This window comes from Dromiciops gliroides, chromosome 2 (genome assembly GCF_019393635.1).
Source record: "Dromiciops gliroides isolate mDroGli1 chromosome 2, mDroGli1.pri, whole genome shotgun sequence".
NCBI lineage: Eukaryota > Metazoa > Chordata > Mammalia > Microbiotheria > Microbiotheriidae > Dromiciops > Dromiciops gliroides.
The window spans coordinates 675,258,423-675,276,482 of NC_057862.1; the positions used below are offsets into that span (position 1 = coordinate 675,258,423).

The following is an 18,060-nucleotide window of genomic DNA, read 5'->3' on the forward strand; positions in this document are numbered from 1 at the left end:
GGAGAGAAGTAAACATATCTCTCCTTAAAGCATACCACCTTGGAAGAACTAAAAACTTACAAATTCCTAGCAGTATCTCTGAAAACAGCTGCACAACCCCCCTGAAGCTTGGGACAGTGTGCCCTCCACCCTGGAAGCAGCGCCTCACTTGAATAGAGTTAGAATGCAAGAAATAGACTGGGAAAATGAGCAAACAGAAAAAAAGTTCCGACCATAGAAAGTTTCTATGGTGACAAGGAAGATCCAATACATCTTCAGAAGAAGACAACAAAGTTCAAGCTCCTATACCCAAAGCTAAAGTCCTGAACGAGACGATATTTTGGTAGCCGAGATCAGACCACTGAACTTCGACAGTTTGCAGATGAGGCATCACTGAAAGAACTTTGGCCTGCAGGTTGGCAGACCTAGGTTCTAGGTTACTCAGTGAGTGACCTTGCACAGGTCACCTGCTTTAGAATTCCTTATCTATGAAATGCGTCCTGGCCTAGGAGATATCTTCAGATTGACCTTTCTTGTTGAGTTCATTTGTTTATGATTCATTTTTGTCTAATCTGTTACACTGATCTAATTTCTATTTTTTTTAAGTGGGGCAATTGGGGTTAAGTGACTTGCTCAGGGTCACACAGCTAGTAAGTGTGAAGTGTCTGAGGGCACATTTGAACTCAGGTACTCCTGACTCCAGGGTCGGTGCTCTATCCACTGTGCCACCTAGCTGCCCCCCAGATTGACCTTTCTGCAGCTGATATGGAGGAAGAAGGGCAGGGTTGGAGGCTGGAGGTGAGGAGAGGGGTGACACAGAGGGGACTGGTGGGATTCCCTCTAACTCAGATCCAAGTAGATATGGATGAGTCAGGAAGACTTCTTAAAAGAACCCAAGTTTAAATGTGTCTTTCGAGGCCAGTAATATGGAAAAGGAGGGGAAGTGTGTCTCCCTTAGAAATTCAAATGGAAAAAGTACCAACTTTGGAGGCAGAGGACCTGAGTTCAAATCCCGGCACACCGGTGTGACTTTGGGCAAATCACTCAATTCCCCTGGACCTCAGTTTCCTTATTTGTAAAATGCCAGGATTGGATTAGATGAACTTTGAGGTATTTTTCAGCACTAATCTCTTATCCTGTGATAGTAAATCATTTAACATCCTTGGGCCGATCAGCTGTAAAATGACAGGTAGGTGGTGGAGTAGATAAGAGCTCTGGGCCTGGAGTTAGGAAGACCCGAGTTCAAATCCATCTTCATCCACTTTCTAGCTGTGTGACCCTGGGCAGGTCACATCACCCTGCTTGCCTCAGTTTCCTCATTGGTAAAATGAGCTGTAGAAGGAAATGGCAAACTGCTCCAGTATTTCCCCGAAAGGGGCCACAAAGAGTGGGACACAACTGAACAACAAGATACCAATGACAACAACAGCTAACATTTATATAGCCTCTAGCATGTGCCAGGCATCATGTTAAGAGTTTACAATTATTGTTTCATTTAATCTTCATAACAACCCTGGAAGTAAGCATGATCATTATCCCCATTTTATAAATGAGGAAACTGGGGCAAACAGAGATTACACGACTTGCCCAGAGTCCCACAGCTAAACATCTGAGGCTGGGTTTGAACTGTTTTTTACTCTGGGCTGGGGGCTCCAAACACTGCCCCACCCAGGGTTGGGTTCTGAGGTTCTTCCAGCCAGGGTCTGAGTGTTAGAGCTATAAGACTGTCTGGCCTACCCTGCCTCATGCTCTGTCCCCTCCCTCCCTTTTCAGAGGAGAGGAAACTGAGGCCCAGGTTAGGGAACCTGCTTTTTCAAGCTCACATGGATACTGAGAGAACAGAGCTGAGACTCTCACTTTGGGACTCTTGGTCACTGGTCCCTCTGTCTCATCTCAAGGCCCTTCTATGAGGACAAATCATCCACTCAAGGTGAAGATGGGACAGAGAGATGGGGGCAGGACCTGTGATTTCTCTGGTATAGGGGACTCCCGGGGAAGGAAACACTGTCCACCAATGCAGGTTGCCATCTTTTCTGTAAATTAGAGTCAGAGAGAGGAGCCTGGAGTCCTGAGGGGTTGAGACTTGCCTAGGGTCACACAGCCAGTAGATGTCAGAGGGAGAACAAGCTCAGGTCCTTCCCGCTCCAATGCCACTTCTTTATCCACTACATTTGAGGGGTTGAGATGGAATATTGTGTATAAGGAACAGTAACTGGGTCGGTTTGACTGGAAGGGACACAAGTTAGGTAGTTATGTTGGGGCCAGATTGCGAAGGGCTATATGTGCCAAACTGAGTTGTTTATATCTGATTCTAGGGGTAATAGGGAGCCACTGGCGTTCACTGAGTGAGGGAATAATGTGGTCAGACTTGGCAGCCAAGTGGAGCATGGTTTGGTGTGGGCTGAGACCAATTATCAAGTGATCTTAATTGTGCAGACCAGAGGTGATAAGAGTCTGAGGCAGACTGGAGGCTGTGTGAGTGGGGAAAAGGGGAAGGGTGGGAGAGAATTTGCATCCCACTTTTGTTTCTGGCATTTTTCGTACTATACTACAGCTGTCTCTCCTCGCATGACCCGAAGGTCCTTCCCAGTTCTAACGCACACGCTGCAATTCTGACTCCCCAGAGAGGCACTCCAGCTTAGCAGACAGAGCCAAGAATGGGTGGGACAGTAGACAATGTGGGAGGGAGGAAGCCAGCCTTCCCAAACTCTACCCCTGAGTCTATTGGCTTTTTGTTATAAAAATCAAAACTTCTTCCTGGTTAACTGTAGGTAAATGAGGGGCCCTTTGGTTTCTTTCCCACACTGTGAGGAGGTTCCCACTGGCCCTGGGGTTCAGGGAGGATGAGGAAGAGGATGGAAAAAGAGGGAGAAGATTAGGGAATGGGAAGAGGGGTTCGATTGTGGGGGAATGAGAGCTGCTGGTTTGTCTACCCCAGACACACTGAGATCCCAGAAATTCAGAGTCAGAAGGAACCCCAGTGGAGGTCTATTCCTATCTGTGCCTGCTCCCTACCCAGCAAGTGGTCAATTAAGGGGAGCTCCCTCGCTCCTTAAGCATGCCCTTCTCACTTTTGGACAGCTCCTCTTGCTAAGGGGCTGCCACCCATCGCTTCTCACTACTCCCAACTAGACACTTGGGAGTCCTTGGCTGGCCCCCAGTCATCCCTCTTGGCTTCTAGTTTGGAGGTTCTGAACCCTCTTTGTGTCATGGGCCTCTCTCTGGCAGCTGATGAAGTCGGTGGACCCCTTCTCAGAAGAATGTTTTTAATTGCATAAAATACCCAGGATAATCACAAGGATATATCAAAATCAAGATGTGATTTTCCTCATCGGGGTTCTTGAACCCTCTGAAAACTATCCACAGACAATTAAGAATCCTATATCTAGGGGCAGCTAGGTGGCGCAGTGGATAGAGCACCGGCCTTGGATTCAGGAGGACCTGAGTTCAAATCTGACCTCAGACACTTAACACTTACTAGCTGTGTGACCCTGCGCAAGTCACTTAACCCCAATTGCCTCACTTAAAAAAAAAATCCCATATCTAGTGCCTGGGATAAAATCCATGTTGCACAAAGGCTTGTGGATTGGTTGGTTTCTTTCCTATGGGGTTCCAGTCTCATCCTATCTGCTTTTTTTTTTCTTTTTAAAAGAGAGTGGGTCTTCTTAACTCTCCTAGCCTGGAAATGGGGTGACCACTCATGGGCCTGGTTCCCCTCCTGAGCAGTAGGGGGGCTCTGACCTGCTTCCTTTTTTACCTGGGCTAGTTCACACCTCCTGAAGTAGCTTGGTGGCTCCCATCAAATTGGTGCCAGACTTAGTGAAGACACTTGATCCATGTACTACAGCTTGGAGCTGCAGAGTCTCAGCAATCCATCAACCTCAGCCTCCCTGGTAGCAGGGAATTATAGATGTGTGGGCTTCCACATGGGGCCTCTCATTTTCAATTCAGTTCAATTCAACAAATGATCATCTGCATCTGCTATGTGTCCTGTCCTAGATGTTGAAAATAAAAAATCCAGACAACTTTAGTCATTAGCCTTATAGAATGTATTGTCTAGTAGTATCCTAGGGGGCAGTAAGAGAAGCAGGAAGACATTATGGATAGAGAACTGGTTTTGCCAGATCTGGGTTCAAGTCTTGGATCCATACTGGCTGTGTGACCTTGGGTAAGTCAACTAGACTGTCAGTATCCCCAGATACCTCTCTTAGGACTATATATATATATATATATATATATATATATATATATATATATATATATATATATATATATATATATATATATATATATATGTATGTATGTATTTTTTTTTAGCGAGGCAATTGGGGTTAAGTGACTTGCCCAGGGTCACACAGCTAGTAAGTGTTAAGTATCTGAGGCTGGATTTGAACTCAGGTACTCCTGACTCCAGGGCCGGTGCTCTATCCACTGTGCCATCTAGCTGCCCCCTTAGGACTCTATTTTGCAAACCTGGGGTCAGTTGCAGTGAATATTCTCACTGGGTATTCCCCCCATCAAAAAAAAAAATCAAAGGTCTGATCATGTAGATTTTGAACTGGAAGGATGCTTAGAGGCCATTGAGTCTGACCCCCTCATTTTACAAATGTGGAAACTGAGGCAAACAGATGATCTAACCAGAGGGGCTAAGAAGCAATTGGGATTTGAACCCGGGTCCCCTGCAGTCTGACTCCAAATCCATTTTTCTGTCCAATGATACCAGTATCACACAGTCAATCTGAGCTGTTGGTGCCTATGGGGGTCAGGATTCGAACACAGATGATTGTATTTGGTTTTTTGTTTTTGTTTTGTTTTTTTAGTGAGGCAATTGGGGTTAAGTGACTTGCCCAGGGTCACACAGCTACTAAGTGTTAAGTGTCTGAGGCTGGATTTGAACTCAGGTACTCCTGACTCCAGGGCCGGTGCTCTATCCACTGCGCCATCTAGCTGCCCCAAACACAGATGATTGTAACCCTTCACCTAACATTCCAAGCTTCCTTCTCAGATCCCCATCCCTCGGGGGAGGGCATGAGACAAAGGCCGCAGTCAGGCCCCTTCAGGGACCAGAGGTGGGAGGCCCTTCCTCACTAACGAGGCTACCAGGAAGGCAGTGACATTTCAGTGAAGCTTTGAAGCCAGTAGTGGAGATGGGGAAGGGCCAGGAGACAAAGCCATGGGGGCAAGTTCGGAACATATCAAATAGTCCAGTTTGGCTGGATTTTCTATGAGACAAAACTGGAAATGTGGGGTGATAGCAAACTGTGGGAGGCCTTGAATGCCAGACAATAAAGTCTGTAGACACCTCAGCTGAGGAAGGGCGAGAGCAGATCGGTTCTGCTGCCACCACCTGCTGATCAATTGGGGGGTGGGTTCTTCCTCCTTGGGTTTTTTTTTTTTTTTTTTTTTGCAGGGCAATGAAGGTTAAGTGACTTGCCCAGGGTCACACAGCTAGTAAGTGTGTAAGTGTCTGAGGCCGGATTTGAACTCAGGGAGTCCTGAATCCAGGGTCTGTGCTTTATCCACCGCCACCTAGCTGCCCCCTTCCTCCTTGTTTGACAGGGTGAAGAGCCTGGGCAGGGTGGGCAAGGAAAGGGAGGAGGAGGAAGAGGCAAGAAATCGGGAGTCGGAGGGAGACAGAAAAAGGCAGGATGGGACTGAGGTGTCCAAGCCTTTGAACTGTGCGGCTGTAGACAAATCCCTCTCCCTTTCAGAGACTCAGTTTCTTCCTTGAAAAATGAGCGGGCTGGGCTAGTTCAGGGGTTCTTAGCTTATCGGGGTGTTGTGGACCCTTCTGGCAATCTGGTAAAGCCTAGGAAGCCTTTCTCCAATAAATGCATAACACAAAAATACATTAAGAAGGATGAAACTAATTATACCTAAATGCAGTTATCAAAACACACAAAGTTTACAGAACTCGGCTTAAGAAACTCGCCCTAAATGATTTCTAAAGTCCTTCCAAATCTAACCTTCTGAGAGTCTGTGCCTGAAAGGGGGATGGGCGAGTAACTGTTAGGAGGGGAGGTGCTGAGTCTGGAGAGAGGGAGGAAGGAAGAAAGAAAGGACCGAGGGAGAGATGCAGAGACAAACAGCGAGACAGGAGAGGGGGAGGAGGGGATGCAGTGGGGAGTTTTCGGATCAGGGGAAAGACTGGCTTCATGGACTGGGAACCTTCCCCCTCCCCTTTCCTCCCCCTCACCCCCCCCCCCCCGCCCCAGCCCCCACACATGGTTCCAATTAGGTCCTGAATTAATCATCCCACCCAGCCATGGGGGACAGACTGGCCCCAGCTGGCAGCCGGGAGGAAGGCGATGGAGTGGGGGGAGGGGAACACAATCAGAGTTAGTTTCTTGTCCCCCCATAAGTCCCCAGGCTCCCAATGAGGGAGAGCCGTGCAGGTGGGGTCCACCCCGAAAGTACGACTGAGTCTCTTCTGTTCCACCCGCCCCCCAGCTTCTGGAGCTCATCTGAGCCTCCTCCCTCCCCCACGTTGTTAGCGCTATCTTTTCTCAAATAACCTTATATTTACTTCAGGCTCAGAATCACAGGCTTTGAGGATTGGGACGGACCCCACGGTGTCATCTAAGTACAAGGAAATGCTTAAGGAACCCCCTCTGTACCGGGCAGGTGGCTATCCAGGAAGGGGACCAGCCCCTTCCCCCCATTCCTCTTAGGGACAGCTCAGTTGTGGGAAGTTCAAATTGTTCTAAGCATGTGCTGTATCCTGGCCCTCAGCAGAATGTAATCGCCTTGAAGGTAGGAACAGCTCCGCGGTATCAGCACATCATGGAGCCTCGATGTATCGACAAAGATCCGCGGGCTCGGGGGCTGGGCAGCAAACCCCAGTTCTGGCATCGAGAGCCGCAGGACCGGTTTGGTCACCTCTGCACTGAGCGGGTGAGACGCGATGACCTCTGGGTGCTTCCAGATCTAGACTGACGATCCGATGCCATTATTCCCATCCTCCCCAAAAGGGGTAAGGGTAGGATGTTGAAACCCAAGGAGAGCGGGACAGATGGTAGGATTTCAAGGAGGGCAGAGAGGAGAAAGCTTCTGGGCCGTGGAAAAGGCACTGGACTTGGTGTCAGAAGACCCAGGTTACGATGCCAGCACCAACACTCACTGGCATTGGGACCCTGGCCGGATCACTCTACCTCCACTGTATCCTCATCTGTAAGATGGTGATGGAATATTTGTTGTTTTTATTGAGTCGGTTCAGTAGCATCTGACTCTTCATGACCCTATTGTGGGGTTTTCTCAGCAAAGATATTGCAGTGGTTTCCCTTTCCTTCTCCAGCTCATTTTACAGATGAGGAAACTGAGGTAAAGAGGGTGAAGTGACTTGCCCAGGGTCACACAGCTAGTAAGTGTCCAAGGCCAGATTTGAACTCAGGAAGTTGTCTTCCTGGTCCAGCACTCTGTCCATTGAGTCACACTACTTTCTTTTCAAGGGGCCATCGGGAGAAAACTGCTTTGCAAACCTTAAAGTTTTACAAAAGTATGGCTATGTGTATGTGCATGTGTGAATGTATATGTATGTGTGTATGTGTATGTGCATGTGTCTTACTGCTATTGTTGATAGTGACAGTTCCAGAAGTCATTACAGAAGAGACCCTGTCTGACCTCCCTCCCTCCCTTGACAATCTCTCAGCACCTTGGGATGGAACGTCCTATAGGTAGGTAGGTAGGTAGGTAGGTAGGTAGGTAGGTAGGTAGGTAGGTAGGTAGGTAGGTAGGTAGGTAGTCCCTATCATCTCTGGAGAATTTCCTTATCTCTGAGCCCCTTGGGGGCATTGGAGATGGCCAGGTGGAAGAGAATATAGTGGGGACCAGGGGCATCGGGGGCCTTCACAGCACACTGCTGGCATTTGCCCCCCGTGGAGGCAGAATGAGGAACCTCATGAGACTCTGATGTTCCCCTTCCTTCCTGCTCTGTCATGGGGCTGCCCTACCCCACCTTCCTGGAGTAAAATTACTACCCTTTGAGTCATTAGGTGGGGAGTGGGAGGGTATCTCTAGAAAGTCCCCAAGAAAATGGACATGTATTGTTTGGGAAAGTTGTGGGGGATGGTGATGTCTTTAGCACATATACAGGACTCTAACCTTCTCATTTTACAGAAGAAGAAAATGAGGTCCAGAGAGAAGTGACTCAGCCAGGGACCTGCCTGTAACAGTACTAATAGGAAGAATTAGGATTTGAACCCACACCCTTGGACCACAGATCTAGCATTTTTCTTTGTTCCATCTGGCATCTCGATATAGTGGTGACGGTGGTATTGGTATTCATAACTTCCAAGGAGGCACGATTAAGAAGAATATTGGGGGGCAGCTAGGTGGAGCAGTGGATAGAGCCCTGGCCCTGGAGTCAGGAGGACCTGAGTTCAAATCCGGCCTCAGACACTTAACACTTACTAGCTGTGTGACCCTGGGCAAGTCACTTAACCCCAATTGCCTCACTAAAAAAAAAAAAAAGAAGAACATTGGATTAAGTCTGAACGCCTGGGTTCAAATCCCACTTGTAGACATGTACTGGCTGTGTAATGTTGGGCAAGTCATTTTATTTGTTTTTTTTTTTTTTAGTGAGGCAATTGGGGTTAAGTGACTTGCCCAGGGTCACACAGCTAGTAAATGTTAAGTGTCTGAGGCCGGATTTGAACTCAGGTACTCCTGACTCCAAGGCCGGTGCTCTATCCACTGTGCCACCTAGCTGCCCCTGGGCAAGTCATTTTTAACATCATCTTTTCCCGTTCTGTAAAATGAAGGGCTTGGACTCTTTCCCCTCTAATATCCCTCTCAGATTGGAATCGATGATTCTCTGCACTCAGGATAAGCAAAATCCCCCAGTCAATCAATAAAAATAAAAGCAAGCATCTTTTAAGTATCTGCTCTCAGCCAGGTACTGTAGGGACCACTGGGGATCCAAAGAACTCACCCCCCACTTCGAGGACCCCCAGAAACTTCTAAGCTAGAACCTTTCTCTGGGCCCCATCTAGATTAGTTCTATTTTTTCTTTTAAACTTTTATGGAAATCTTTGATATTTATTCCATAGTTATTTCCCTTTCCATTTGAACCCTCCCTTGTAACAAAGAAAACCTGCCAGCTGAAACCAACATAGAGATTTTGATCATCTAAACATCTATTTTCCTTATTTTTGACTGTGCTCCCCTGCTGATTATTAAATGCTCTTTAAAAATGAGTGTACCCTGGGGCAGCTAGGTGGCTCAGTGTATAAAGCATTGACCCTGGATTCAGGAGGACCTGAGTTCAAATCCGACCTCAGATGCTTGACACTTACTAGCTGTGTGACCCTGGGAAAGTCACTTAACCCTCATTGCCCTGCAAAAAAAAAAAAGAGTGTACCCCACTTGGTCCTAGGCTGAGCTGTTTCTGAGGTCACACAGGCAGCTGCTAACATGTTGTGTGACCGTGCACTGGTTCCTGACTCTCTGGCCTCAGTTTCCCCTAAGTGACTTGGGAAGGAACCTCTGCTTTCCTTGCCTCCCAGGCATGCTGTGAGTGTAGAAGGAGTAAACACATGGGAGTGAGCTTTGAGACTCACCTCATCTGGAGAGAGGCAGGGGCTAGCCCAGTGGGTCAGACGCTGAAGATGGGAGGGGGACTGGGTAAATCAGTGAAGGGGGACTGGGTTTGGTTCCTCCCCCTGAGCTAAGGCTGAGCAGGGCTGGGCCAGAGAGCCCTGAGTGCAGAGGGGGGAGGGTGGGAAGAAGGACAGGAAGGAAGGGCCGGCCAGGTCTTTGTGAGAGGACTTCCTGGGGAGGGTGCCCCACCCCAGCTGATGGGGACAGAGGAGAATGGCTGGAGGCACATACACACACACTACATATGGAGCACAGGACCTAGCAAATAGTTGGTGCTTAATAAATGTTAATGGATTGGTCTCCTTCCTTCTGCTTCCCTGCAACCCTCTGAATACCACCCCCCCTCACGCATACATTCCCACGCCACATACATACTCATACACACTCATAGTTGTGTGCACACACTCATGGGAGCACACTTGCTCCCTTTCTCATACCCATACCTGGACAGCCACTTGTCTATGCATTCAGGCATATCCATTTGTACGGGCATCCGGCCGCCAAATCCCCCAGACCACACTTGTGCACACACATTTAACTTCTAGGCCCAGTATCACAACTGGCTGCTCTTCTGTGCATTTTGCAGAATGCTTTGTACACCGTAGCCATTTAATAAATGTTTGTTAGATTGAATTGAATTGTTTTATATTTATGTGTCTGTGTGCGGGCCTGTACATATATAGACTGAACCTGGATAGGGTCTTTGCAGTGTGTGTGTGTGTGTGTGTGTGTGTGTGTGTGTGTGTGTGTGTGTGTGTGCACACGCTTTATGGCTGGCTTAGTGGTAGATACAGTTTCAGTGGAGGAGGAAGAAGGAACTGGGAGTAAATCATTTAGTGTGGGGGAGAAGGGATGTAGGTAGGGTAAAGTTGCAAAGAAAAAGAATGGGGGAGTTGGGTCTTACTTATTTGCAGACTGTGCATCTGAGACTGTGGCACGGCCAGCATCTTCGCATCCCCTGGAAGTCTGTGCAGAGGAAAGAGAGAAGGATGTTAGATCAGGCACCTTGACCACCCACCCAGTTACCTCCTGCCACCTTTCTTGAAGCTTCCTTCCCAACCCTCAGTCATTATTCACAGACCTAACCTTTAACAATACAGATAAAGCACCGGCCCTGGATTCAGGAGGACCTGAGTTCAAATCCGACCTCAGACACTTGACACTTACTAGCTGTGTGACCCTGGGCAAGTCACTTAACCCCCATTGACTAAAAAAAATACAGATGACACCCTTTGCCTCCGACCTGTAGGACCTGGGCTCCGAACTGCAAGTCCAGCGTTGGGATTGGGCTACCGTCAGTCGCTCAACTCCCTCAATTATCCTGCTTTCTCCATGGGTTTGGGAACTCATCCAGGGGCACACAGAGGCTGCCCCCCTCCCAAGCACAGACACATATGGAGGCATAAGGACATGCCCAGACACATAGGGAATCAGTGTCCCCATCAGAAGTGACCTCACAGGTCATCTAGTTCAGCCTCTACTTGAAGACCTCCACTGGGAGGGACCTCACTCCTCCTGAGGCTGATCCTTTCACTTTAGGGTAGCTCTGCTGATCAAGAAGTCTTCCCTTCCTCAGGCCCAAATGTTCTTTTCAATTTTCACACATTACCCCTAATTCTGCCCTTGGGGCCCAGAAGGACCAGGTTAATCCCTCTTGGGGTGGGGGGGGAGAGACAAGGGGACATTTGAGGGTGGGACCTGAGGCTGAGCAGCCTCGGGGGAGAAAGGGATTCAGAAGGCTGAGGTTTTCAGGGACTAATTTGGAGCTCGGGGGTCTTGCTGACTTGGAATGAAGTGACTTCACCCGGAGCTCAGCTGGAAAAGAAGGGAATGTTCTCCCAAACCAGGTTGGGTCTAGGAGAGCCTAGCTACTTGCTTGGTGCTAAGTCCTGTCAAGGCGGAGGTCGGTGGTGGCTGAGCTGCGATTCTTCACGGTGCCCAGTCGTAGAGGGCTTATTTGGCAGTACCACTTGTTGTAGTAAAGTCATTTTTGCCTTCTAAATGAATGAGCTGAAGCAGGGAGAAGCAGGGAAGGGGTGGGGGGCAGGTGCTAATGTAAAGAGGAGAAAATGACATTCCCTTGGGTGGGAACAGTGGAAGGAACTCAAGTCTGACTGCTGGGAGCCTTCAGGTTGAAGATGTCCTACGCGATTTTCTTGCACGCATGTGCACAAACACACAATAGATTCTGCCACATTCGTGTGAGTTGGGGCCATATACTTCAAATGAGATCTCTCTTAAAGGAAAACCAAAATATAAGTATACACTGAAAAATAATGTGGATCCTAGGCACCAATCAGATTTTATTCAAGCCAGAAATGGGAGAAAGTCTTCTACATCCCATATTTCTGTATGGAAAAATTGATAGATACATGAGAAAAATTTCCAGTGTTGTGTCCAGAAGCAGGAAACTTAGGGGCTGGGCAACAATCCCTGGAGACCTATTAGTTTCATGGTGAAGGTGAAGAGGGAATGAGCACAGTTATATGGAGGACATGGTGACCAGGGCTTTGTCCCAGGAAGGAAAATTCAGAGAGAAACACCTATGTGATAGTACCCTGCCCCCGTCCCCTGCATACTAGGTGCAGACATTGCTAGTTATAAACTCATTAATGAGGCCAAGGCCATTTAAGCCAGTTAGATTTATACAGAGGATACATTGTTCCTCAGATGCAGACCAGTTCCTAAACCCTACTACTGCTACAGACAGATCCCTAACCCCAAACATTGAATACAGATCAACATCTATCCCCTTTAGTCCGACAACCCAGTTCCTAAACTTGATCAAAGCTGGACCTCAAACTACAACCTTAGACTGACCCTTAACCCTTCCCATAGTATGCTCCCTAACCTTGATCACAGACTGACCCTTATTCCTTGCCACAGGTTGACCCCTAACCTTGACCATAGACTGACCCTTAATCCACTCCAACCCCTAACTAGATGTACTTAGCTTGGAGAAGGGGATTCAGCAAGAAGATAATAATGGACATTAAGACTACTAGTCAGGGGGCAGTTAGGTGGCACAGTGGATAGAGCACTGGCCCTGGAGTCAGGAGGACCTGAGTTCAAATCTGGCCTCAGACACTTAACACTTACTAGCTGTGTGACACTGGGCAAATCACTTAACCCCAATTGTCTCACCAAACAAAAACCAAACCGAACCAAACAAAACAAGACAACTAGTCATCTTTGCCCATGTCCCCTATCTTCCTGTCCCTTACAATAATTTGTTTATTTATTTATTTATTCATTCATTCATTTATTGTGCCTCTTTGTGTATGTGTCTTCACCCCTTTCAGTTTCTCCCTACTTCTTCCATGCAATTTCTTTTTAGCCCTTTATTTTATTTTCTATGGTGTTATATCATCAATGTTAACTTATGATCACACTCTGTCTACACATACTCTTTCTAATCATTCTGATATTACATTCTATCTATGATATATGTATAAAATATAATTATATATCACAAATAAATTAAAATTTTTTTAAAAGACCACTAGTCATGAATTATATAAGGAGATTCCTTCTGAGTATGAGTTGGGCTAGATGTCTGCTGAAGTCCCTTTGAACTTGACTTCATGTTCACACAGATTCACTGCTAAACTTGGCCCCAAAGGTAGCTGAGCCCTCATCTTTCCATCTCCCTAAGACTCAGTTTCTTCATCTATAAAATGAGAAGGTTGGACTTGATGGAACTCCACATGATCCTCTTCCAGCTCCATGATCTTCTCAACCTTCTCATAAATGCTGGTCATGAAGCCAGGGCAGGAGGTGTTCATGGTGCACACCTACATATCTTGTTTGTTTTGTTTTGTTTTTGGTGAGGCAATTGGGGTTAAGTGACTTGCCCAGGGTCACACAGCTAGTAAGTGTTAAGTGTCTGAGGCCTGATTTGAACTCAGGTCCTCCTGAATCCAGGGCCGGTGCTCTATCTAGTGCGCCACCTAGCTGCCCCTACATATCTTGTTTGAAATAATTAGGCAAGTCATTGAAGCTCCATGGATTTATAAAATAAGAGGCTTGGATTATATGACCTCTGAGCTTCCTTCCAGATCTAGGACCTAGTACCACGTAACTTCACATAGCATTTTGTTTAATCTCTAATTCAAATGATATTGTTTATGAAGATATTTGTGTCTTTCCTACAGTAGATAAACCTTACAGTAAGGAGTCCTAAGTTTGAAGCCTACATCAGATACTTCCTGTCTGACTTTGGGTAAATTATTTAACTGTCCTCAGCCTCAGTTTCTTCATCTGTAAAAATGTAGATAATAACGGTACCTACCTTATAGAGTTATTGTGAGGATCAAATGAGTGATTGTATGTAAGACATTCTTTTTTTTTGTTTGTTTGTTTTTTTTGTTTTTTGTGGGGCAATGGGGGTTAAGTGACTTGCCCAGGGTCACACAGCTAGTAAGTGTTAAGTGTCTGAGGTCGGATTTGAACTCAGGTACTCCTGACTCCAGTGCCGGTGCTTTATCCACTGTGCCACCTAGCCGCCCCCGTATGTAAGACATTTTTGCTCAATAAAACTTCTGAGCCATCTCTTCAGCCTTCACACCTTCTTATTGCTGCAGGCAACCCTCTAAGACCACAAATTGCCTATAAATAGGCTGTTGCCTCTCTTTATTTGTAGAAGGGTTTTCCCCTCTGGGAGTTTATTTTACTAATGAAATCCCAGATGCAATTTAGATTATCCATCTGTCCATTCATCCATCCCTCCATCCCTCCATCCACCCATCCATTCATCCATTTACCCATCTACTCATCCATCTACCCATCCACCCATCCATCTACCTATTCAAAGACATATACATGAATTGGTTCGGATCTCTATTCCTATCTTTTTGCCTCTTTCTGCCTCTATCTCTATCATCTCTATCTCTATATCTGACCAGATGTGGAGATTCTATTCTTAGATGAGGAAACTTTCTATACCACTGTGGTAGTAGGACTCAAACCCAGGACTTGACTCTGAGGCCAACTCTATACCAATTAAGGTATGTTGCATATACACACACATATGTATATATGTATGCATATATATATATATACACACACACATACCCATATATACACACATACCCATATATACACACATACAATTATCTCCTTACAAGACCATAAGTTTCATAAAGGCATGTTATCCAATCTTTATGTTGGGTTCATCTAATGGCAGTTAACATGTTTATTTATGTCCACATCTTTTCTTTAGTATACCTGTACTAATGCATCTACTCTTCATGAGATTTTGGGAAGGGATATTGGACTAATGACTTCATTGTGTAGGGAACTTCTAGTGAGAAAACTCCCACTACCAATACAGATTGGCATCTGGTCTGCACTGGGGGGCACTGAGAATTTAAGTGACTAGCTAAGGGTCACATAGCTAGAGGCTTATGGATTTATCTGTCCCTAAATTCTTTACGGAACTTATGGGTGAACCAAGGGAAGGCCATGAACAAGAATCATGCATTAGGAGCAGATTAGACAGAGATACATTTGAATATTGAGGGCACCCATTTGTCTGATTCTTTATGAGTCCTGACATTTGCCCCATCTGACTGGAGGCTTCCTGAGGGCAGGACTAATTCTCTCCAAGTCACAGATGAGAAAACTGAGGCTCAAAAAAGGGTCAAAGAGTGAGGGAGTGATTGGCTTAGACCCTCCTATACCATAGAAAAGGGCTGCTAGGTGAGGCGATGGTTAGAGCCCTGGGCCTGGAATCAGGAAGACTCATTGTCTTTAGTTCAAATTTGGCCTCATATACTAGCTGTGTTACCCTGGGCAAGTCACTTCACTCTATTTGCCCTCAGTTCCCTTATCTGTAAAATGAGCTGGAGAAGGAAATAGCTTTATCTTCACTTATTTATTAAGCTTTTTGGGTCGTAGGTTCCTCATCTGTTTTTGTTTTTTGCCTTTCATTGTAATCCCCAGCCTGACACATAGTAGGAAATACAAGTGCTAAAAAAACCCAAGGGGTTAAGCTAAATAACTTTCTGAGGTTCTAAATCTACCGTTTTATGACCTATGAAGCAGAGATGTAAACATACATTTACCCCAACCTCAGGAGCTTACTCACTGCCTCCTTCCTCATTCCCCTCCCTTTCTTTACCCAAGGTAGGTTCTACAGACTCTCTGGGGGTCCCTTGGGGGTCTCAGCTACCCACCCCCCTGGCCTCAGCTTCTCCCAGGGGACCCTCTACTCCTGTCTGTTGGCCAAGGTCAGAAGTTAGCACATGGCTCCCCGCCCTAACCTGTCCTGTTCCCCCCTACTCCCCAAAGCACACACTTCTGGGCTCTCCCTCAGGCACAGAATTCCTCCCAATCATGACCCCACACAGAGATTGCCCCGGGATCCTCCTTTAACCCCACTCAGGAATCCCATCGCCCCCCACATCAGACCTCCCAGGTTCCACAGAAAGGGAGTGGATGGGAGCAGACAGGATGGGGAGCAGAGCGGGGAAGTCAGGAGAGCTTGGAATACTCTGCCTCCACCCCTAGCCTTGGATTCTAATGAGGTGTCCAAGCTGAGGGGATCCCCAAGCATTCAAAGGTAGAAACTTTTGGACCTGGGGGAAATGGGAGCTTTACAGCCCCATTTCTCAGGTCCTGGGGTGGGGCGGGTACTGAAGCCACCCATTGTGTGTATGTGTGTGTTTGTGTGTGTGTGGGTATGTGTTGGGGGGTTCCAGACTCTGGACCAACCCCTAAGCCCCCCATAGCCCAACCTGTGCCCAATCTCCCACCCCCAAAGTCAGGTAGGATAGCTTGCTTTCTTCCTCCAGCCAGGTACTCACCTCCCGCACGTTCGCTCTGGTCCCTCTGCTCCCCACCAGCTCACCAAAGCTGCCTTGTTCCAGCTGTGTCTGGATGCAGATGTTCCTTGGCCTCACGATCCCCGTCCCCAGTCAGGCCCCCTGTGCCTAAGTCAGGGAGGGAACTAGTCTAAAGACGAAGGTCTTTACCCCCCTATCGCTCAGTCCTTCAGCACCCTCTCCTCCTCCAGGGTGGGCCCACACCTTCCCCTCCTCGAGTGCTTCGGAGCAGGCAGGCAGGCAGGCAGGCGATCCCCAAAGTCCGGGGGATTTCTGGACTATTTCCTCCCACTCCTGTCCCCCACCCCTTGGCCCGGCCTCCTTCCCCTCCTGCTTGCCCGCCCAGTGCAAGAGAGAGAGAGAGAGAGAGAGCCCCTAGGTTCAGATTGCAATCCCAGACCCAGATGTGGGAGGGGCGGGGTCTGTGGACTCCGAGTCTCCCAGTGGAGGGGTGGGCGGGAGAGAGAGAAACCCAAATGCTCAGTCCTGGGTCCCCTGCCCCAAATTCATAGGGCACCCCCCCTGGATTCTCTGGAGAAGAGGAATTCCATTCCTTTGCCAACCCCAAACCAATTTTGCTAGCGCTTTGAGAGCGTGTGGAGGGACAGGGGAACATGGGCTTCTTGAGAAAGCCTGGCGCTGTCAGTGTGGCGATTTGGTGACCGCGGCCCATCTAGCTACACCTCCCACCCCACCGAGGCACTAAGTGTTCAGGAGAGCCCCTTGGTTTCTTGGGAAGCCCAGGCAGCTCGGGGACAGCTCTGGACCTGGAGTGAGGCAGACTTGAGTTTAACTCCGACCTCGGAACTGTGTGACCCTGGCCAAATCACTGAACCTTTCTGAGTCTCAGTTTCCCCAACTGTAAAATGGTGATAATAAGAGCCCCTCCTCTCTCACCGAGCTGTTGTGAGAATCGAATGAGATAATACATATGTCAAATGCAGTATGACTGCCGGCTAGGAGAAGGAGGAATAGAAATAATCATTTGGACTGGACCGGTCCTCCTGGTGTATGACTGGGATGTGGGAGCTCCGATCACGTACACTCCCCACCCCACCCTATTGCCTTCCTGGTCAAGCTCCACCTGATTCTGGTGCTTTGCCCAGGAATGATGTCGGAAGCTTGGACGTTCCAGCTGTGGATGAGACCATAAGAATGCGAGCACCACCCCACTTGTTCTCTCCCTCTGGCCCTCGATCCTGCTTCTGCCAGACTCCAGAGGGAGGAGGGTTTAAGGAAGGCTCCCTCTCTGAGTCGGATCACTTTTTGGTTAGATCTTTTTTTTGGGGGGAGGGGTGGGGAGCAATGAGGGTTAAGTGACTTGCCCAGGGTCACACAGCTAGTAAGTGTCAAGTGTCTGAGGTCGGATTTGAACTCAGGTCCTCCTGAATCCAGGGCCAGTACTTTATCCACTGCGCCACCTAGCTGCCCTCTCAACTAGCATTTATTGAGCACCAATTAAATGTCCAGCCCTGTGTTTTATTTACAAAACAAACAAAGCAATTTGAAGAGAAGGCATGCTAATAATTGGGAGAATCAGGAAATTTCCTTCTTTTTAAACAATATATGTATATATATATATATATAAATCTTAAAAACAAATATATTAAAATATTTTTTAAAAACAAGCATATATATATATAATTTAAAGTATATATCT

The 18,060-nt window shown here is 47.4% G+C and overlaps 1 protein-coding gene across 1 annotated transcript in view; it reads right to left on the reverse strand.

Moving 5' to 3' along the window:
• Positions 1 to 16,680, reverse strand: part of HSPA12B (heat shock protein family A (Hsp70) member 12B) — a 42,976-nt gene extending 26,296 nt beyond the window's left edge. Inside the window, exons 1-2 of the mRNA XM_043990208.1 lie at positions 16,383 to 16,680; positions 10,481 to 10,542 (exon numbers count right to left, since the gene is read on the reverse strand). Of these exons, the coding sequence (XP_043846143.1) occupies positions 10,481 to 10,523 (43 nt within the window). The 5' untranslated portion in view covers positions 10,524 to 10,542; positions 16,383 to 16,680. The remainder of the gene's footprint in view (positions 1 to 10,480; positions 10,543 to 16,382) is intronic.
• Positions 16,681 to 18,060: the final 1,380 nt, after the last annotated feature.